Below are 18237 nucleotides of genomic sequence, written 5' to 3' on the forward strand. Positions count from 1 at the left end.
TAGTTCTGGATACTTGCAAAATGACATGAGAAAATAGGCTGCACCAGATGATTTATCTAGGAAGCTGATAACCGGTAAATGTACAGATCGGTTATTCCTGGTGCAGATCGAAGTATAGTTTTCACAGCACCCTCATAGCCATCGTCCAGGGAGGGATATGGCGTGATGAAGTCCGTAATATGCGCGTTGTGCACCACGCGACCAAGCAGCATCAGGGCAGCGACCTGCAACAAGCATCATTTTGAGTTCGTTCTTGGTTTAGTCTCAAGGGTTTAATCCTAGCAAGTAAAGAACTTCGTGATGCACTCGCCCTCGGTGGCCACGGCATATGAACTTGAAAGGGACGGAGGTCGATATCCATGGGCCAGGTGCTGTAATGTCACCCTTCAAGCAACCAGCTAAGTTCCTGAAGAGAAGTTTGCTTATCGTAGTAATACACTCCGTTTGTCTCGTTGATTTGCTTGTAAGTAACGGGCTGCGATGGTAACCTCTCGCACAAGGATGATTGAAAATAGAAGCGCTGGATGATTGTCATGGGCCTCCGCGACAGAAAACTTGCGCAACACGAGTGAGAAACATATCCTCAGGTGACTAGAAAACTCATACCAAGATGCAAAGCAGGACAATACAGCCATCGCACCTCATCGCAACCCCAATCCTCTCAAGCTGAGGCACACAAACTAGAACTGTCAACGAGACAATTCAGCATGCCAAAGTGCGATCCCAACGATGCCCCGATGATGAGCAACGGCCCAATTATTAACCACAATGCTGGGAGCCCAAAGATGATTACCTTGGCAGATATGAAAGAAACTTCCATCTTGATTGCGATAAGGCCTGTAGCAGATATCAGTGACTGCAAAAGCGATAAACAACGAGTATGATGATATACCAAGTATTAGTGTCAGCGCCTCCGCGCTGGGAAGCAGCCACGCAAAGACAACGAAGAAACGGATGACACCAGGAAGCAGGCTCATGTGCCAACCAATGAGGAATCCCCTGGCAGCGAAGAGAAACTCTAATACAACAGCAATGGCCGTTGTGAGATAGACAGCGTGAAGAGGGGCCCATGGGAAGAACGCGCCAAGCGCTGCGATGGACCACATCCCACGGTTGATAGTGAGCGCAGCGAGTTGCTGCTGCAGTTGGATGCCATAAACCTCTTGCCTGAGATGCGCATCATCCGCCCAGATGATCGAGACTGTCACAATACCGTAGAGAGAAGCGACAATCTGAATGATGAAAGACAGGTATGCAAGGTAGCCTGCGTCGCAGACGGAGTGATAAAGATCAATAAGCTGCGTGCTGAGCCCAGGGTCCATCGACATCACGCCGACAATCTTTCTTGGAGTTGCAGTGTAGGTGTCTGCAAGCGACGCAGCAATGACGGTGCGCTTCGCTAGACCTGAGTCCAGCTTCAACACCTCGAACAGAAAGAGTCATGGACGCAACCACTCACCTGTATACCGTTGTTCTGCAACATAATTACAAGTGGACGTTTCCGTCACGCCTGGGTCTTCTCTGTCTTCTCTGTCTTCACCATAATATCTCACGAAGGAACTCTGTAGTCTTGACTGTTCGATGGCTTCAACGACCTCGTTGGATTTCCCGATGGAAAGAAAGAGAGAGGCAATGACCCAGGTCTGGCACCATCCAATTGCCGCAATGATAGGTGTTGCTAGCCAGGAATAGTTGATGATAAACTCTCGAACACTGTCCGTCCACATCCTTCAAGTATAAAAGTGAAATTGAACGGTACCGTGCACCAGGACTGCAGAGGAAGTCTTGCAAATTGAAATATCGAGCTTAAGATCCGTTATTTAGCGCCGAGTACCTCACTGGTTGAAAGGAAGCTCCGCCAAAAATAATAAGCTTTTAATTGCCAGCCGGGGATAGTTCCAAATTTACCCTTTGTATGATAAGCATTACCGCAGCTTTTGCAAGGTTGATCAAGGCCGAATGAGCAGCACCTGCAGCACTGTAGCACCATCTATTTCGACAGAGCCCAATATTATTGTGACAGTTGACTTCGGGCTGAGGCCGCGCGCGCATGAGCGGCTGGAATCATGTCCCAAGACCATGATGCGGCTGGGCTGAGCCTGTAAGAATGGCCAGATCCGCGCTGCGATGGAGGACACTATGCATAGATGCCATACTAGTAGGCGGTAAGTGCAGGAGCATTTCGCTATCCATGTTACACGTTGGTCCTTATGCTTGCTCTTCTAGTACTCGGTAGTCCCGACAACAGGTCACGGTATTGTTCTTCATCCCCTTGTGTGGCCCTGTTCTTTGGGGCGTGGTTGATCCTCTTGCGGAACAACCTGGCAGCTTCCGCAAACTGAGGCAAAGCAGTTGGTATAATGTTGAAGTCCGAGAGGTTCCGCAAGTTCACCGTACACGGTCGAGTTCAGCGTCTCAAGTCAGTCTTCGATGAGAGAAGACAGACAAAGAAAGTCGAAGGAAAGAATGTAATTCGGTTGTACTGAACCATAGCGGATGGCATCAGTAATGGGACGAAAATGTTGATGAATCAAGTTGTCGGCAAGGTACGAGAGAGTTAGAATCAGAATCAGAATAGTCGTAAAGTCGTGCACTGATGTATGTAACTTGTACAGTAAGACAAATACAGACATCATGTAAAGATGGAGATGCGAGGAAGGTATATCCCATTTTTGAGAACTAAAACAGCGAAAAAAAAGTATAATCAAGGCGAAAACCATAACAGCCGGGAAGCGTACTGCGCTGCGTGCCCACTATGATATTACGACATACCGAGCTACCTGCCCGGCAGATAGCACCAAAATGCCTGGTTCAATGGCGTGGCTGGCCGTGCGCACCGTCACTAGATATATCATCAGCCAAACTCGACAAAGATACATCATAAATCAATAAATACCTTTTCAAGAGCGGGTGCTTCTCCCGGGATGGGTGGATAGGGATACAACACCAGAACCAGCATAAACACAGTCCATCTTCACATCCAGCAGCGGATGATCGCTCGTCCCTTTTTAAGAGCGTCAATAGAGGATCCTCGTAACACTGAAAAATCCCTACCAGCATGACAATACAGGAGTCCGTCCTCCTTGTGACCCCACCACATCACAGGTGACCACTCATCTACGAGGTTGGCGAGCGTCTGGAGGTGCCCGTATGCGGCTGGCTGGGGGCCGCGTGGTCGGCGCAGTGCGGAAAAAGTGAAGATACAGGCAAATATAAATAGCGCTATGCATAAGGTCCAGATCTGCACGAGTGTGTGAGAACATGTAGTGGCTGTACTTACATGGACAGTAAATTCCAACCTGGTTTACAAACATGAATACAACGAAATCTCCTACAGCAAATGCATTGTTCCCCCCAGAAGCGATCGCAAAAGCGGTCCAAAAACCGAAATGGAATGCATACCCAAACATCCAGTCTATAGTGTTAATGAAATTGGTCAAGACAGCTCATCAAAGATAGTCGCAAATGGCTCACGTAGCACGGGCTTCACAACGAAAAGAAAAAGACCGAGGGGATTGATAAGAAACAGTTTCAGGGGGTTTGTCACTGTGTGGAGTCCTTTCCTTGCTGTAGCACATCTCCACTGCCTTTCATTTTGAATGACATTCGCGATGAGCTCTGCGCAATGCAGCCCAAGTGTCAATGGTCCCTGTACAACCGCGATGTTGACAAAAACCAGAATCCACAACTGAAAACTGATAGTATCGTCCTTTTTGGCCACAATGTATCCCACAGCATAAGAGCTATTGAAATCAGTGAAAAATGACCACCATTTCGAGGACGACGACGAAGGGGACAAGGTGTATTTGTACCTGACGAGCACAGCCCATCCAGCACATGCCACAACGATCCCCCAAAGAGAAACGACAACTTTCTGGATGCGAGGGTGAGAATGCCACGCCGAGGGCTGCGCTTCTGATGGCTTTGCTGGACCTTCAGCTATGTCCAGGTCGGACACGCTACGCATGCACTGGAAGGACGCTGGAGTCAATTGCGTGTGGTGAAGAAGAGCAGCGGTGAGGTCGAAAGGTGAAGAGCTCCACGTCAATATTTTGACGGCTCGCATCCCTGCCAATGTGATTATCACCTGCAGAAAAAGGGCGATGCCCAAAACGAGGAGAGGGAACCCCACGATAAACCCAGACTCTTGGGCGAGCGAGGCTGAGGCGTAGGATATGATGAGGAGGACAGCCATGAGACCATTAAGGAGTACGCCGTTAGGGTTGCACCATCCATGAGCTGCGGTCATAAGGCGCAGATTAGTGCTGAAAATAAGCCGGGACTCTGAGGCTAGCGCAGAGCGCAACGAGATGTTGTGCATGAGGCCTATGGACTCCGTGCATAATGTGACGATGAAGCTTAGTGTCAGGGACAGCATCTCTGACTGTAGATTGGTGATCGGCGATATCACTTGAATCGTACCCGAAATTTTGTGAGTGGAAATAATAATGACAGTGCCTGTCACGATGCAACAGCAGCTAACGATACTCGAGCATGCCACTCCAGCCAGGGCATATCTGCGAGTCATCAGACCGCGGTTATAGAAATCGGTTACAGTCTCAGTGGACTTCGCGTTAGGTATTATCGAGTCGGAGTCGGTGAGGGCCACATGTACAAGAAGACTGGACATGCTCCCAGTATTCCAATCTGGTTCTTTCGGTTCGGAAGAAGCTGTCATAAGAGATGTCATGGTGCAGAGGAGGGCCAGCACATTATCATAGGCTACACTGGGGTGGATTAAATATAATCTAACACACCTTTGACATACCAGACATCGCCAAGTATATCGGGACTGAATCAGCATCTCCGCAGCTGAATTCATTGGAATTAGTTACAGTTTAACGTTCCATATCAATCCCCGGTACGTACTAGCTCGACAAACCTTGGTTAGGCCTGTCCCTGTTCCGCCTCAGGGTTTCGTACTTTAGTATAATGTTTGCGCCGGCTGATTGTAATGGTGTTCACTGCGGAGACGAGAAAATGGCCGTATCCAGATACTTAGAGTACGAATAGAAGAATCAACCATACCCTAACTGGATACGAGCGAAGTGCTTCAGTCCAAAAACGTACGAAAGGTTGGGCCACTCGAACCCAAACTGTACTCTAGTCAGATGTGCAATACTTATCGTCTAGGTTGAGGATTAGTACTGTCAGATAACCCATAAGAGATGGGCGCACATTATAGAGTAATTACTACTACTAAGTAGGGAAAACACTTGGCGAATCTTATTTGAATCTTTGGGCTGTCGTGGCGTCTAGATGGATGTTTCGATTCGGATGTCCGTACTCTGGTTAGCATCGAGTCTGGAGCGCTGCTTGGAGGTGTGTGATATCTTCATTCTATTGCGGTCTGCCTAAGGGAGCCTATGGTTTGGCGGTCAGTACCATAATATATCTGGACTACGATTTGGGTATGTTTAATTACCTCGTATCGCTTGATTCGCTTCGTCTAATTTCTCCATAAGTAGTCTGACATTTGCGAGCGCCGAAATTCTGAATTCCTCACGTCTAGTTTGAGGTGGTACAGCTAGATTACTAGGTACGGATTGTGTACAGACAGGCGCCTCGTCCAGGTCCAGATAGATTCGCATCCGCATGAGTCTCGATTTCGAATCCTGGGCTATCGTCATTACATAATGGTATGTAAAAAAACACCCCTCAACGTCAACCCACAGTCATTCCCGCTACCTTGTCACAGCAAGTCATGACAAGCAAAAAAAAGACACAAATAAGTAGAATTCAGGGGACGAGTGGCCTTTTCCGCCTTTTTTTCACTTTGCTCACTGTAAGAGTAATCAAACCGTGATAGTAAGTTACCGAAAAATGGCTAAAAGGAACTTTAAGGAAGTCGATGTTTTCCTGATGACTCGTAAGTGCGGTCATTCCTCCCGAACATTGTGCTGATATCTTTCAGCTGACCGCGGCTCTCGACGAATATAAGACTGGCGTATGGTGCACGGAAAAATTTCTCGTTCATACTTCCGTCCTGTTCATGAAGGTATCCTGGACGTGATGAAGAAAGTCGAAGCAGACCGCTATCATGAATCGAAATGCTGTGGCTTTAGGCGTCAGTGGGCAGGGGCCGCTAGGTATAAATTTATTTCTTGCAACAAATTACGTTACTGATACTCTCTAGTGCCAAGACGGAGCGGCTGAAGACTCGTGCTGTCACTTTCGAAGTTGTACTTGTATATAAGTGGTGTCGGACCCCTCGGTATTAATTTATCTCTCGCCGCGATTCTTTTCACTGATACTCTACAATACTTCTACTAGTTCCAAGAAGGCTCGCGCTGTTACCTTTACTCGTCTGTCTCGCGTCTTCATCTTTCATTCATCCATGCTTATTTTCCATAGAATCACGCATTTCTATTGCAGCTCATATCATTACTCCATGTTGAACGACACGTTATGACTAATGCTATATGATATTAACCCTGATTGAACTTGTCCTTACTGTGAGGCTGTCCGTCCACGGCCCACCTGTCCTGCATTACCCCTGCACTGTCCCTGCATTGTCCCGCACCATTCTAGCTCTGTTAAGCTCAGTCACAGTTCTGTCCCAGGTCTGGGACAGGCCACCCCTATTTTGCTGATGCAGTGCATGGAGTTGCAACATCTAAGACGTCAATGATCACGCACCATGCATCTGTTTCGGCGCGGAGATGATAGGTCACGGTAATAATAACTTCTGTAAAATGGTACATCGATATCGTGACGATACGTATGTAGTGTTCCTGCAACGTCTGCTGCATGTTCCTCGCCGGTCAGTCATCTCCGTCACTGTCTGATGCCAACACGTCGCCGTCACATGCAAACCGCTGCTCAAAAACTGCATTCCTCGTTTGCTTCTGACCAGGCCCTGCTGCTTTGCGGGCAGTTAGCTTTCTTGCGAGATCTTGCGCAAACCCACACATCGTCAAGGTGGGATTCCTGGAAAATACGTGAATTCCAGCCAAGGGAGGATGAGAACTACAACTCACCATGAGCCAGACGTTGGGAAGATCGCTCCTCCAGTGACATACTTTGGTGCGGGATGAGTATCGATGGGTTACGAGCGATCGAAATCTCATCAAGGTACTTACCGCATTTGAAACCCCTTTGACCCTGTAATCTCTATCGACGCAGCATTCATCGCCATCACCAAGCGGCAGCAACGATGCTTCATGCACAATGCCCTCCATCCTAATCGTCTCTCTGCCAGGAATCTCTGTCTTCCAGGCGCCAGGCTTGTCCCCAGGCTTTGGCTGATGCCACCATTGGACTTGATGTTTTTCGTCACCAGCCATCACCTTGATGGCGTCAAAAGTCGCTTCGTCCATCTGGTCCCACAGCTCATAGTCCTTCTCGTCAAGCATGACTTGTAGGTCACAGTTGGATGTGGGGTCCGCGCTCAAGGGCTGGTTCGACAAACGGAAGAAAGAATTTTTGTTGTTCTCACTGAGCTCACCGAGCGTCGCGCACACTAGGAGAGTGGTTCAGTAAAACGGCCGACATGGGTACGTTAAATGCTCACCAAAGATGACATACTCTTCTGACCCATGAAGTTGCTCTTCACTGGCTGTGCCAGCAAAATCCTGTTTGCGATTCAGCCAAGAGTATGGGTGACTAGGATGCATGATGGCATACTGGACAAAAACGAGCAGCATCTTCGGCATCCTGCTTTAGATCAGGCGAAGCGACAGCGGTAATCTGGACGTGATACTGTAGATGGGAGGTTGGATGCTGACCAGCCACGTATTCCGCTCCGATCTCGATGCTCTCCTGGTTAAGGTCGCAGAAAGCGCTCCTCTTCACACGAGCGACAACATGGGTCTGGAAGTGGCCCGTCACCATTTTCCCAGCCGATCCTGCAATATACTTGTTGTTCCGAAAGCTGTTGAGCAGCAGCGTCGTGTTCGGAAATGCTCCGGCACAAAGGATGATTTTCGTCTTGTTCGCTATTGGTAGATCCCCACGAGACGTGCGCAGAAATTTGACAGACACCTCATCATCGAAACTAGGAAGGGGAGGCGGGAATCCGACATCAACGCCGAGGTATTGCACAGCAGTCTCCGTTGCGAAAAGAAGTGGGGCGCCGGTGCCAGCCCGCACATGCCTCTGCTGCTGCTCGTACAGGGATAGAAGCGGGCCAGGCGTAGAGAATTTGGTAAAATGAATGGTTGTTGTCTTCGCAGTGGATGCGACTGCCATGGGCGCAGGATACACCTCTTGCGCTGACAATATATCTGCCTTGGCGACTGCTGGTTGCAAACGCTGGTCGATCTGGCATTGAAGCTTCCCATACGGTGGACCAATGTCTGTGGCCTTCGTGACTCGTAAAAGTTTAGTCGCATCTTTGAAGAATCTTGGCTTCTGTGCAGTTGTGACGAGAGAGTTTGGCCAGTTGCGCATCAGCGCAGCAGTTGGGCTTGGAGACCAAGCAGACCAGAAGGTCGAACGACCGCCAAAGAAAGGGCAAGAGCCGTGGACAAATTTGATGTCGCTCTCGTAGGTCTGTTTGGACAAAGTAAAAGGGAATGTTTCACTCGGGCCGCCAAGAGTGTATTTGAAGGGGAGCGGCAGGTTTTGGAAGTGATCAGGGAGCCAAAAATCTTTGACGAGCAGAGAGCGGTCAATGTGTTAGACATCACACCGAAAAAATGCTCACCTCCTCGTTCGAGACAAAGAATCTTCTTTCGTGGGTCCCTTTTTAACGTTCGTTCGATAAATGCGAGGGCCGTCAACTAACATAGCAAAGGAGATATGATTTGGCACAATTAGGAAGCGCCTTGAACAACGACTTACGCCTGATCCTACAACAATAAAGTCGAGGTCTGGGACACTCCTCCGGAGATCTTCCCATGTCTCGTCTGAGATGAGGAAATCTTTTGCTACAACTTGGCGAGCGCTTGGGGACTGTTACAAGAAGAAAGGTCAAAATTTCTGGTGAAGGATAAGTATATTGCGAATACCTGGATGCCTGGCTCTGGGAAGCCATAGTTATTGAAGGGATGAGTGATGTTTTCCTGAAAACGAGGCTGGAAGGAAAGCGGACGCTCGCGCTGAACGTAGTGGTTCTCCCGGGTTGGTGGGGCAGGATTGCTACTTGGCAAGTGGTGAATAGGGATCATAGTGGAAGTCATGAATTTGGTAGTCAGATAGAATCATCCAGTGCGTCCTTTTATCGCCCATGAGGGCCATCTGAGGGCGCAACTTGGCGTCCATTGGCATTAGTGCAATTCTAGGTGCGCCGACGAGTGCCCCTGTTCCTCGCACTAGTTGCTTTCTCAGCATCCAAGGAGTTTGCGTTTGATATGTGTCTGAGAGGAATTAGCCTGATGGGTTACTTGTAATTGCAATTGGGACATAGGCGCGTTATGCGTGTGCAGAAGATAACAAAGTTTGAGGTCTCCATCATGACGCAACAGGGACCTCGAACGTCTCCGTCTTCCGCGTGCACATTGTATTCACATCGTGGAACCTCTTGGACTTGGATCGGCGTCTGGCTTGCACTTGACAGGAAACTACGATACGAGCAAGACGGGAGTACCCTGTAGGAACTTCCATATCTGGTGTCGACCCTTGATCATGTGAACTATGACCGGCATCAGAAGAATGGTTTCGTACTTCTAAAGAACTCCCGGCAGACTTGAATCGTGACTGTGATCCAGCTTTGTCTATCGCAGATACAGCGAGGTTAAACAATAGTGGTTAGGCTGGGACCGAGCCAACGCTCGGTTCGGACGCTGGCGAGACTACCGCTGGGTAGGCGGGAAAACTCGATAGGCGGGCTGTTGAAAGACCGTGATATGTATTGGGATGGATAGCTAGCTGTGATAACGATATATGGGTATTTGATTATAATTGATAACAAGGCGAAATAATGACAGAAAGGCCAAAATTTAAATACTGGGAGTGGAGGGGGAACAACAGTGATGCAATCGAGAAACTGTTAAGATTCGAACGAGCGAGATGTACAGATAAAAAGAAAAGCACATTTGCCGCTCAGCTGGACGTGTGGTGCCGGTTCCTTCCGAGGAACCGCATATCTTAAAATAGGTCACCTGCAGTGTTGCAGATAAGTACGTCACACATGCACAGACTACAGTCCACTCACCACCAAATTCATCTCCCCTTTGCAAGAACATGAGCACTGACACAAACAACTCCCCTGCGACTCCACAGGTCGTCCATGTCCACCATGTGTTTCATCCAGAGCGAGACAATCATTTCCGTGCTACAGCAGCTTCCAGTGAATTCCTCAGAGCGAACCAGAAGAATTTTGGCGTACAATGTACGCAATGTGGAATGAAATTGGAAAAACCCTTGAAATGCGCGAAGGTGGTGGTCAAACATCTTGAATGTTGTTGCAGGCGTTCATGGAGTTTCGCAAATTTGCTTTTAGTGTAAGGGTGTCTGGTATTGCTCGAAAGAGGTAGGATTTGCAACTGGGACGAAATTGGAGTCTGAAGGGCTGACATTGAGTGTCTTGTAGTGCCAAAAGAAAAATTGGTGAGAGCCTAGGATCGACACAGACCGAGCTTACCCCCACTCCATACTTGGACTCGACTCGCACAGGTCCACCCACAAGCCGACATGCCATGAAGTTGAACGCTCCTCGGGGGCATTCAAATTCATACGGATGCTCCGTATAAATCCATTGCTCATGTCATATCTGAAAATTGGTATCATCTTCGACTGCGGGCTGCTCGACAATCCCCGGATCGGATTTGACATGCCGTTCATGGCACGCGTTGACATTGCCGTTGAACCGAGTGACATTCTCGACTTTGTTGGATTGTATCTCAACGACAAGGCCGTTGGGGAGAAGCTTCAAGGGATGTTGCAGGTCAATGCTATCACTTCGTGGCACCCAAGCACCCAAACACCCCTTACGCCGAAGCGGCTACAAACATGGCGTGAGGCTCGAGCAAGGTGTAACGCAGAGGGTTTTGCCAAAGATCCTGTTGGACTCATAGAGTTCATCGGTTGTAGTCATGTGAAAGACTCGGGGAACTCAGTGACCACTGAGTTACACATCCCCACTATTTTCCTTGACACGGCGAGGAAACGCGAGCCCTTCGTAAGTGTGTCGGCTGTCACGGGCATTCCGTTCAAGAAACCCATGAGCGCTGTGGCATGTCTGGAGTAGGTTCTCCATTCTTATTCCCTGGATTTTAGTTAGTGAAGTCCCTTACGACTACATTGCATAGGTTTATTAACTCGCATATTCGGGCGGATAAACAGAATCAGTTGCATTTACGGGCTGAGATGACAGAGCAAGACAAGGAAGCTATTCGCGCTGCAGGTCGCAATGAGGACACACTTCCCGCTCGTATTCTCAAACAGAAGATGCAAAGCGAACACCTCTATGCCAATATAGTGCAATTGACACATTAAATAGTCACATGTGAGTGTGTACATTTTCGGTGAGGCCTCACAAGTCTTTCTGAATTTTTGAATGATGCACTGAAACACGAGTAATCAGTGGGGCCTTCTCTTTTCCGCCCGCGACTCTTCAAGTTACCCTTGTACCATACTTTATCTCATCGACGGGGTCAAAGATGAGGCCTTATTTAGGTTGGATCCGTTGTAAATTCCACATTTTGGAGGTGCTTTCAGCTCTCTGCTCGAAGTCTTCTGTACGACTTGACATATATAGCGATAATCAGTCCCTACGATAACTAGTGTAATTTTTCATACATACTGCTCCTGTGATACGACCAGTGAATAGGCAGTAATGTGGGGACACATTCTGGATGCGGTCCGAATTAACATCTACTACTGTAGGCTTGTTGACATAACAATCATCGATGCTGTCACCACGCTCTGGTGTCCGGCAGTCCGAAGCTTGTGGTCATGTCATAGGCATTCAGGTAATCGGTCTGTGACAAACCAATAATCTCAATTCGGGGTGCTACCATGCTTGCGCAAGATGGACAAAGAAGTCGTCTCCAAGATCCGCTGCATCTTCGTATACTGCTCAACATCCTCCGTATTAGTGATACTCAAAAGCTCTTCCGCTTGTTTGACAACGAACTCCAGACTTGCTTTTTCAGAAGCTTTCAGAGTCCCAGGAAGCTTGTCTTCGGAGATCAGTGAGCGAACATTTGATGTATACCACTCGAGTGTTTTTTTCGCTCCAGTGAGTGCATCTTCAGCTATACACAATAAGGTGAACATCATCGCAGTCCTTCAAATGGTTCTGGCTTACCCATGTACGGTTGGTAGGAATAATTTGACTTGATGTCGTCGGGATTACGAGACGATTCAAGACGCTCGCTAACGGTCACCGCTTCCGTCCTTCCTGTGTTCTGATCGTGGGCAATGACACTGAGGATGTTGTTTGCATCAATATCAAATGTGACCCGAATCTGAGGAACGCCGCGGGGAGCAGGTGGGATTTCGGAAAGCTCGAAAATTCCAAGGAGATTGTTGTCTTTGGCCTGCTCTTTATCTCCTTCAAATACTCGGAAGATAAGAGTCGACTGGTTATCGGCGTAAGTCGTGATTGTCTGCGACTTCAGGGTAGGAATTGTGACAGAGCTGTTAATGAAACGCGTCATGACTCCGCCAGCCGTTTGGATACCCAGAGACAACGACGCGACATCTAGCGCTAAAACTCCGTCGAGTCTTGGTGATAGATCTCCACTAAGTATGGCAGCCATGACTGCAGCCCCAGTTGCAACAGCCTCAGGATTAAGGCTTTTGATAGGCAGTTTGCCACCAAATATCTCAGATATCATAGTTTGGATGCGGGGAATGCGAGTCGATCCACCGACCAAGACGATTTCTGCCACAGGCGTCGAATCCTCGCCCATATTTCGAAGCGCCTTCTGAATCTGATCAAGCATTCTCTGGAAAAGATCGCTGCACAGGGCCTCGAACTGAACGCGTGTGATTGACGAATAGAAATCGATTCCGTCATGAAGGCGTTCAACCGCAATGTCAGCTCGGGTAGCGGAGCTTAGTGCGCGTTTGGCACACTCGCATTCCGCACGTAGCCGCCAAAGAGCCCGAGGGTCAGAAGATATGTCTGTTACAGGGGGAACAGCATGAAGAGGTCAAAATGAAGCAGAAAAATAATCCCGACCTTTGTTGTGCTGACTCCTAAATTCTTGGACGAAATGGAAGACAAGACGGTCGTCGAAGTCTTCACCGCCCAAGTGACAATCTCCTGCCACCGTTTTCACCTCGGAGATTCTCTCGTCGATGTCGAATAACGTTACGTCCAGTGCGCCTGCTCCAAGGTCAACAACAAGGATTTTGTAAATATCTTCTTTGCTATCATTGGCGAGTGTATGGGCGATTGCCACAGCAGTGGAGTCGTTAAGCAATCGCAAAACCCCGAGGCCCGCCCGTCTCGCTGCGTTCAGGGTAGCTCGCCGTTGCGCATCGGTAAAGTAAGCCGGAACATTAATGACAGCATTTGTACATGGTGCGCCCAGGTGCGATTCTCCTAGACCCTTCATTTTGGTCAGGATCATTGATGATATTTCTTCTGCAGACTGGCGAAGGAAGTGTGATTATCACGATGAAGATGTAAAATTGAAGTGGTGTATCCTGCATACTTACGAAATCTTGTTGTCCTTGATGAAGATCAACGCTGATGTATGGCCGTCCTTCCTTGTTGATTAGATCGTACGGGTAGTATTTCATGACTGATTGAACCTCAAGGTCGTTAAATTTCCTGCCGATGAACCGCTTGACATTGAAGATACTACTCGCGCATTTTCAACGATGGGGGGAAGGTAGTTCACAGAGGCTTACGTGTTGGAGGGGTGAGAAGGTACTCGGCTTTTTGCTTGTTCTCCGATCAAGCACTTACTGGCAACCATGGACACATAACATGGGGTAGTACGATTCCCGTGTTCGTTCGCTATGATCTCGACATGATCATTGTTCCACACCCCAACACAACTGCAGTGCAGGAGTGAACTCGTGGATGTCAATCGCAAAAGCATCTAACAAGATTTGCTCACCAACTTGACGTTCCGAGATCAATACCAAGAGCTGTGATCATTGATATAAGGAGAATACGCTGGTGGTAATGTCACAGACTCACCACTGCGCAAGTACTATCGCAGCAGTAGCTGCATTGGGATGTTTACCGAGTCCGAACTAAGTCTCACGGGCACCGATACCAACGGGCTCGGACATTTTAAATTCACCGGGAGGTGCTCCGGAATGGCCAGTGAAACTCAAACCAAATATTCTGTACAACGAAGTCACTACTACCTGAGTTGCGTTAGATGATCAAGGGTCTGTGTATGAGGGAGCGACTATTTGTAAAAATTCCTGATCCGGGATTCCACTTCTTCAGGGGACAATTTGATATCTGCGGGATGAGCTTGTTGTCAAAGGAAGCAGAGTCATGTAAAAAATAGAGGAAGACTTACACTTTTGAGGATCTGGTGAAGTGTCAGTTCATTGCACGCGATAAAGGCAAGAAGCTCACTCTTGCTGAACTCTTTCTCCTTCTGCTTTTGCATAAACCGCTGTAACGATGGGACGACTAACTTTATCACTTCCTCCCCGGCAGCGCTTCTCTCCTCTGAATCCTCTTCTAATACCTTTGCCATCCGATGTCGTTCTCCAACCTCTTCAAACAAGTCATAAAAGCGCGTAAACTTCTCCTTCGCTGCCGCCTTCCAACCACTGCCGCTCGTCTTATCTCGTGCATCGTCGGCGAGCGCCTGCATGAGGGGTGAGAAATTAGCATCGAAGTAACCTGCCTTTGCAGTGCGCCACGACGAGGTAAGAAAATCCATCGTGGGCTTAGACAACAAGGAAGGCGTGCTGGGGTTTGTAGGGCGGGAGACGAGATGAGACACAAGATATGAGATATTATTGAGGAGGAACACAGAACCAAAGGGAGGCCGGCGTTGTGTGCGTGACAAGGTCGTGAGGCTGCCAATAAGAGTATTTATGACGTCGACTGCAGATCGAATGAATTGTTGTTCGGGGAAGGGAGAGAAAACGCAACCCACAGACAAAGTGCTGAATCAGGACTTTCTCGTTTACCTCTACAGAGCTGGACTTAGGAGTTTTCCCTACTTGCTTCCCGTCACCCATTTTCCAGTTCCCGTCCCCGAGCGCAGACAACGCAGACCCGACAGCATCCTGGACATCAGGTATGCGATTCAGATATTGCACGGTCTATATTTGTTTAGTATGAGTAAATGCAAAGCAAAAATACTGTCGTAACATACCGAAACAGTGATGTCCGCTAAGCTAACACTCAGGTCGCCACCCTTGCCAACAGCAGCGAGTTTCAAATCAGCCAAGAACTCGGGAAAGCTTCTGAGGCATACGCCACGGATCGCATTAAGCCCGTCTCGCAACTCGTTCCCCTCCCGTCCACGTCTTGCCAACACAGATTCCCAGCGACTCTGAGACATCGATAGAGCCGAAAACGCAGAAAGCGCATGGAACGTGTATTTGTGCAGGGAGCGCTTAATGAGGGATGTCAAAGATGACAAGGTATCCGTGAAGAGGGTGAGGAGAGGAGTAAGAAGGGTATCATAAGTCGATGCAATGAGGGAGTTACTGGACAGTGGGGCTAGTTCTGCAAGGAGGGTATATTCGGTCTGTTTATCCGTGTTCTTTTGAGAATTTGCAAAATACGTCAATGACAAGTAGAAAAAGCACCTCGGTGACTTTGAGCAAATTGTCTATCCAGATGCCAAATTCCTTCCCAGCAGCCACGCCATCTAGGGTTTCGGCTCGGTCCACAACTCGTCGTGAATGCATTTCGAGCGCTTTGCGACTCCAGTTCCCGCGCATGTCCGCATACCCTCGCTGTGCGTCCTTGAGCGTGTTCAAGATAGCTGAAGCAGCGGGGTGAGAGGGATGTGTTGATGGAAGTGGAAGAGTACGGAGGAAGTTGACAAGGGGCGTGAGGGAGGACATCAAGGACGGGGGGAATTCAGTGAGCATGAATGCAAGGCCCGATACTGGTGGAGATCCCGAGGAACCTTCCGCAACAAGCTTGGTATACAACTGGGTAAGCTTCTTCGCACCAGTCTCGATCAGTCGCGCCTGGGAAAGATTTTAGAGAGCGCATAAAATAGCGAAGACTGAATCTGAGTGTACTATATCTCGTGAATCTGCATCGGAAGACTTGAATGCAATGGCAGCATTGAGACGTTCAAGGATATCAATGTAGGCTTCAAGTTGACCAAGCTGCGGTCTGTTTATTGTTCAGTTATATCGCGAGCCTTGATCAGCCTGCAACGTACCCTCGTAAAACCAGACCTTCTTCTACGGCAATGCCATCTTGACTACTAGCAACCTCGTCGATCTTAAGCAGAGCACGATCGATGTCTGTAAATCACTCAGTGAGTATCGTTTATCAAATAATCTGGACTACCAACTATGAGCCCGTTGCTTAAGTTTCTGCGTCGAGTTGTATAGCGGAAGGATAGATTTCTCAAGTTTCATGAGGCGAGTGTCAAAGTTTGTCAGGATGGCTGTATCACTATGAATTGCAGTCAACAGTTGGCATAACTAGAAGTTACGCACAGGTCATCCGCTGTGAAATTTGGTGCGTTTTGTTGAGGTTTTGCTCTAACTGCATCAAGGCAGAACGGTTAATATCCCGTGAATCCGTCTCGAGGAAGAACATACGAGCTCAATCTCAGCACTATCATCGTCCATAATAAAATTGATTGCAGGGTGTTGATTCCGTGTCAACGTTCACGCGAACACTGAAGACACTGGATGAATGGATGATTGCCTGAAAGACCGATTGGGATAGTGGTTGTTTATGTAAATTTGGCAAGAGCTTTAGAAACAAACAACGAGCGCCGGTTTCCAACTTCCCACCAGTCTTCCGTTTACACTCCATGCTAGACATCGCAAGCTTGGCGTGCTCTTGCACGGTCGGTAGGCCAGCCAATACTTGTTAACATCTCTGTTATTAGGTCCGGCATAAATTTGATTTTTCGCTGCCATCTGGATCCTTGCCCGGTGCCAGACGATTTCCATGTCATTCTTGGGAAATGAAAGGGGAGCTGCTTCTGAACACCGGAAGATGGTTCTTGCAACGAAACTTTGGCGTTTGCCTGATTTTTTGTGGGTATCAGCTATCTCATTCGCTCGTTGTGTCACTACACTTCTTCGAAGTGTGATTGTAGGGAGAGCACCATATCTTTTTGTCCCCATTCCGGAGTATCAGGGTTCCGTGATATTTCAAGAGATGATTCGCATGAAGAAGGCGCAATGCCTTCTGCATCTGAATTTAGCTATCCTCTGCATAGGAGCTCCCGCAAACGCCGTTCGCGTTTCGCATGTAAGGGATAATGAATTCCGTCAGATGACCCGTGGTACCTGGCCCTCTGTTTTGCCCATTTCTGACATGTTCTGCAGTGTGGTCCACCAGCCGCATCCACTTTCCAGACAAGAAGGTTGCGAGTCGTAACCTTGACTAGCGAGAATGATCTTACTAGTTTCAGCCTCTCGGTCCAGCACCATCTAAAGTTAGAATTGCTTGCGCAACACGGGGCTATCTCTTTTTCTAGATGCCCTCTCCAGTATCTAACTTCGGTGTCCGCTTCGCAGCATCCGGGATGGATATCGATCTGCCTCTCACTGATGTGGGCCTCAGACCACCGTTAGCCTTGACGTCATTACATACAGAGATGCCCATGAACAATCCTGTGGCGTAGAAATTCTTCTTCGAACCACCTATGACCGAAAGGAGAAAGTCGAGCAGCACATTTGCTATGCACAAGCACCATTCTTAGTCCCAACACAGGCTTGAAGAAGTTCCTCAAGAGCTCTGCATCCGCATGTTCCCGAAGACAAGCGTGCCGCTGGATATTCAAGGACAGGATATGGCAATGGCATGACTGCTTTCGCTCTATTTGTTTTTCTATCATACTGACCTCACCGGGAGCCTCGGTACTTAACATCGGTTAGTATTTACTTCCTACATTACTGGAGAGACGTTTAAATGCTATATATAGGCTCGTCTCCGCAACCGGATTCCGATAACGACTGGGGATCGCAGTGGAAAAGAGTTGCACTACGTCTTTCTTCCTTCACGGGCTGCGACAATTCTAAGAGCCGCTCGACGTTCTATTCGGGAGTAATTTGTGCACCTAGATCGAATGTTACAGTTGCCTCGTCAAAGTCCTGGTCCCGGCTGTTATATACAGAAGGGATGAGAGTCATACTTATAACATATCTTCGACGCCGTCAACACAGCCGAGATGCGAATGCATGTCGCGATCAGTAAAAAGCACTAACAAAAAT

At 48.4% G+C, this 18237-nt stretch overlaps 8 protein-coding genes across 8 annotated transcripts; 2 read left to right on the forward strand and 6 right to left on the reverse strand.

Moving 5' to 3' along the window:
* Positions 1-532: 532 nt before the first annotated feature.
* On the reverse strand, positions 533-1829 carry EDB91DRAFT_1166894 (uncharacterized protein). The gene is made up of 3 exons (XM_041320030.1): positions 1460-1829; positions 893-1405; positions 533-837 (listed from the first exon to the last, which is right to left on the reverse strand). Exons 1-3 carry the CDS (start codon positions 1725-1727, stop codon positions 662-664), a joined length of 957 nt encoding a protein of 318 aa, XP_041171143.1. The 5' UTR covers positions 1728-1829; the 3' UTR covers positions 533-661.
* Positions 1830-2381: 552 nt separating this feature from the next.
* Positions 2382-2842, reverse strand: EDB91DRAFT_78053 (uncharacterized protein). The gene has a single exon (XM_041328372.1). It carries the CDS (start codon positions 2718-2720, stop codon positions 2421-2423), a length of 300 nt encoding a protein of 99 aa, XP_041171144.1. The 5' UTR covers positions 2721-2842; the 3' UTR covers positions 2382-2420.
* Positions 2843-2974: 132 nt separating this feature from the next.
* On the reverse strand, positions 2975-4630 carry EDB91DRAFT_1061907 (uncharacterized protein; the record flags this gene model as incomplete). Its single annotated transcript, XM_041314489.1, has 3 exons — positions 2975-3241; positions 3321-3415; positions 3475-4630. 3 exons carry the CDS (start codon positions 4628-4630, stop codon positions 2975-2977), a joined length of 1518 nt encoding a protein of 505 aa, XP_041171145.1.
* Positions 4631-5662: 1032 nt separating this feature from the next.
* EDB91DRAFT_78125 (uncharacterized protein) lies at positions 5663-6627 on the forward strand. The gene is made up of 5 exons (XM_041328375.1): positions 5663-5785; positions 5845-5869; positions 5942-6089; positions 6137-6214; positions 6274-6627. The coding sequence occupies exons 1-5, from the start codon at positions 5705-5707 to the stop codon at positions 6410-6412; spliced, it is 471 nt and encodes a 156-aa protein (XP_041171146.1). The 5' UTR covers positions 5663-5704; the 3' UTR covers positions 6413-6627.
* A 137-nt stretch (positions 6628-6764) lies between these two features.
* Positions 6765-9110, reverse strand: EDB91DRAFT_1086919 (uncharacterized protein; the record flags this gene model as incomplete). Its single annotated transcript, XM_041316140.1, has 8 exons — positions 6765-6930; positions 6981-7021; positions 7083-7462; positions 7514-7574; positions 7627-8591; positions 8648-8723; positions 8785-8895; positions 8952-9110. 8 exons carry the CDS (start codon positions 9108-9110, stop codon positions 6765-6767), a joined length of 1959 nt encoding a protein of 652 aa, XP_041171147.1.
* Positions 9111-10069: 959 nt separating this feature from the next.
* EDB91DRAFT_78128 (uncharacterized protein) lies at positions 10070-11670 on the forward strand. The gene is made up of 6 exons (XM_041328376.1): positions 10070-10320; positions 10385-10414; positions 10475-10491; positions 10558-11127; positions 11193-11408; positions 11468-11670. The coding sequence occupies exons 1-5, from the start codon at positions 10126-10128 to the stop codon at positions 11377-11379; spliced, it is 999 nt and encodes a 332-aa protein (XP_041171148.1). The 5' UTR covers positions 10070-10125; the 3' UTR covers positions 11380-11408; positions 11468-11670.
* Positions 11671-11678: 8 nt separating this feature from the next.
* On the reverse strand, positions 11679-14062 carry EDB91DRAFT_78241 (heat shock cognate 70). The gene is made up of 6 exons (XM_041328381.1): positions 13962-14062; positions 13750-13899; positions 13555-13699; positions 13073-13487; positions 12194-13015; positions 11679-12140 (listed from the first exon to the last, which is right to left on the reverse strand). The coding sequence occupies exons 1-6, from the start codon at positions 14000-14002 to the stop codon at positions 11884-11886; spliced, it is 1830 nt and encodes a 609-aa protein (XP_041171149.1). The 5' UTR covers positions 14003-14062; the 3' UTR covers positions 11679-11883.
* A 199-nt stretch (positions 14063-14261) lies between these two features.
* Positions 14262-16638, reverse strand: EDB91DRAFT_1239704 (Cullin repeat-like-containing domain protein; the record flags this gene model as incomplete). Its single annotated transcript, XM_041321894.1, has 10 exons — positions 14262-14317; positions 14438-14917; positions 14970-15138; positions 15192-15569; positions 15631-16020; positions 16075-16171; positions 16221-16305; positions 16356-16451; positions 16504-16552; positions 16609-16638. The coding sequence occupies 10 exons, from the start codon at positions 16636-16638 to the stop codon at positions 14262-14264; spliced, it is 1830 nt and encodes a 609-aa protein (XP_041171150.1).
* Between the last annotated feature and the right edge of the window lie 1599 nt (positions 16639-18237).

The sequence above is a fragment of the Suillus paluster genome (assembly GCF_016628075.1).
Source record: "Suillus paluster strain FC165 chromosome Unknown EDB91scaffold_110, whole genome shotgun sequence".
NCBI classification, from domain to species: domain Eukaryota; kingdom Fungi; phylum Basidiomycota; class Agaricomycetes; order Boletales; family Suillaceae; genus Suillus; species Suillus paluster.

Bases quoted from the DNA above. Each gene is read 5' to 3' on its own strand.
- EDB91DRAFT_78125 (XM_041328375.1), top strand. From the start codon at position 5,705: ATGACAAGCAAAAAAAAGACACAAATAAGTAGAATTCAGGGGACGAGT. The intron at 5,786-5,844 runs GTAAGAGTAATC...AGGAACTTTAAG, and splicing joins TTTTTTTCACTTTGCTCACT to GAAGTCGATGTTTTCCTGAT. The intron at 6,090-6,136 runs GTATAAATTTAT...GATACTCTCTAG, and splicing joins CAGTGGGCAGGGGCCGCTAG to TGCCAAGACGGAGCGGCTGA.
- EDB91DRAFT_78053 (XM_041328372.1), bottom strand. From the start codon at position 2,720: ATGGTTTTCGCCTTGATTATACTTTTTTTTCGCTGTTTTAGTTCTCAA.
- EDB91DRAFT_78241 (XM_041328381.1), bottom strand. From the start codon at position 14,002: ATGATCACAGCTCTTGGTATTGATCTCGGAACGTCAAGTTG. The intron at 13,900-13,961 runs GTGAGCAAATCT...CCTGCACTGCAG, and splicing joins GATCTCGGAACGTCAAGTTG to TTGTGTTGGGGTGTGGAACA. The intron at 12,141-12,193 runs GTAAGCCAGAAC...TATTGTGTATAG, and splicing joins TTCCTACCAACCGTACATGG to CTGAAGATGCACTCACTGGA.
- EDB91DRAFT_1166894 (XM_041320030.1), bottom strand. From the start codon at position 1,727: ATGTGGACGGACAGTGTTCGAGAGTTTATCATCAACTATTCCTGGCTA. The intron at 1,406-1,459 runs GTGAGTGGTTGC...AGCTGGACTCAG, and splicing joins TGCAGAACAACGGTATACAG to GTCTAGCGAAGCGCACCGTC. The intron at 838-892 runs GTATATCATCAT...TATCTGCTACAG, and splicing joins GGCGCTGACACTAATACTTG to GCCTTATCGCAATCAAGATG.
- EDB91DRAFT_78128 (XM_041328376.1), top strand. From the start codon at position 10,126: ATGAGCACTGACACAAACAACTCCCCTGCGACTCCACAGGTCGTCCAT. The intron at 10,321-10,384 runs GTGGTGGTCAAA...ATTTGCTTTTAG, and splicing joins AACCCTTGAAATGCGCGAAG to TGTAAGGGTGTCTGGTATTG. The intron at 11,128-11,192 runs GTAGGTTCTCCA...TACATTGCATAG, and splicing joins AGCGCTGTGGCATGTCTGGA to GTTTATTAACTCGCATATTC.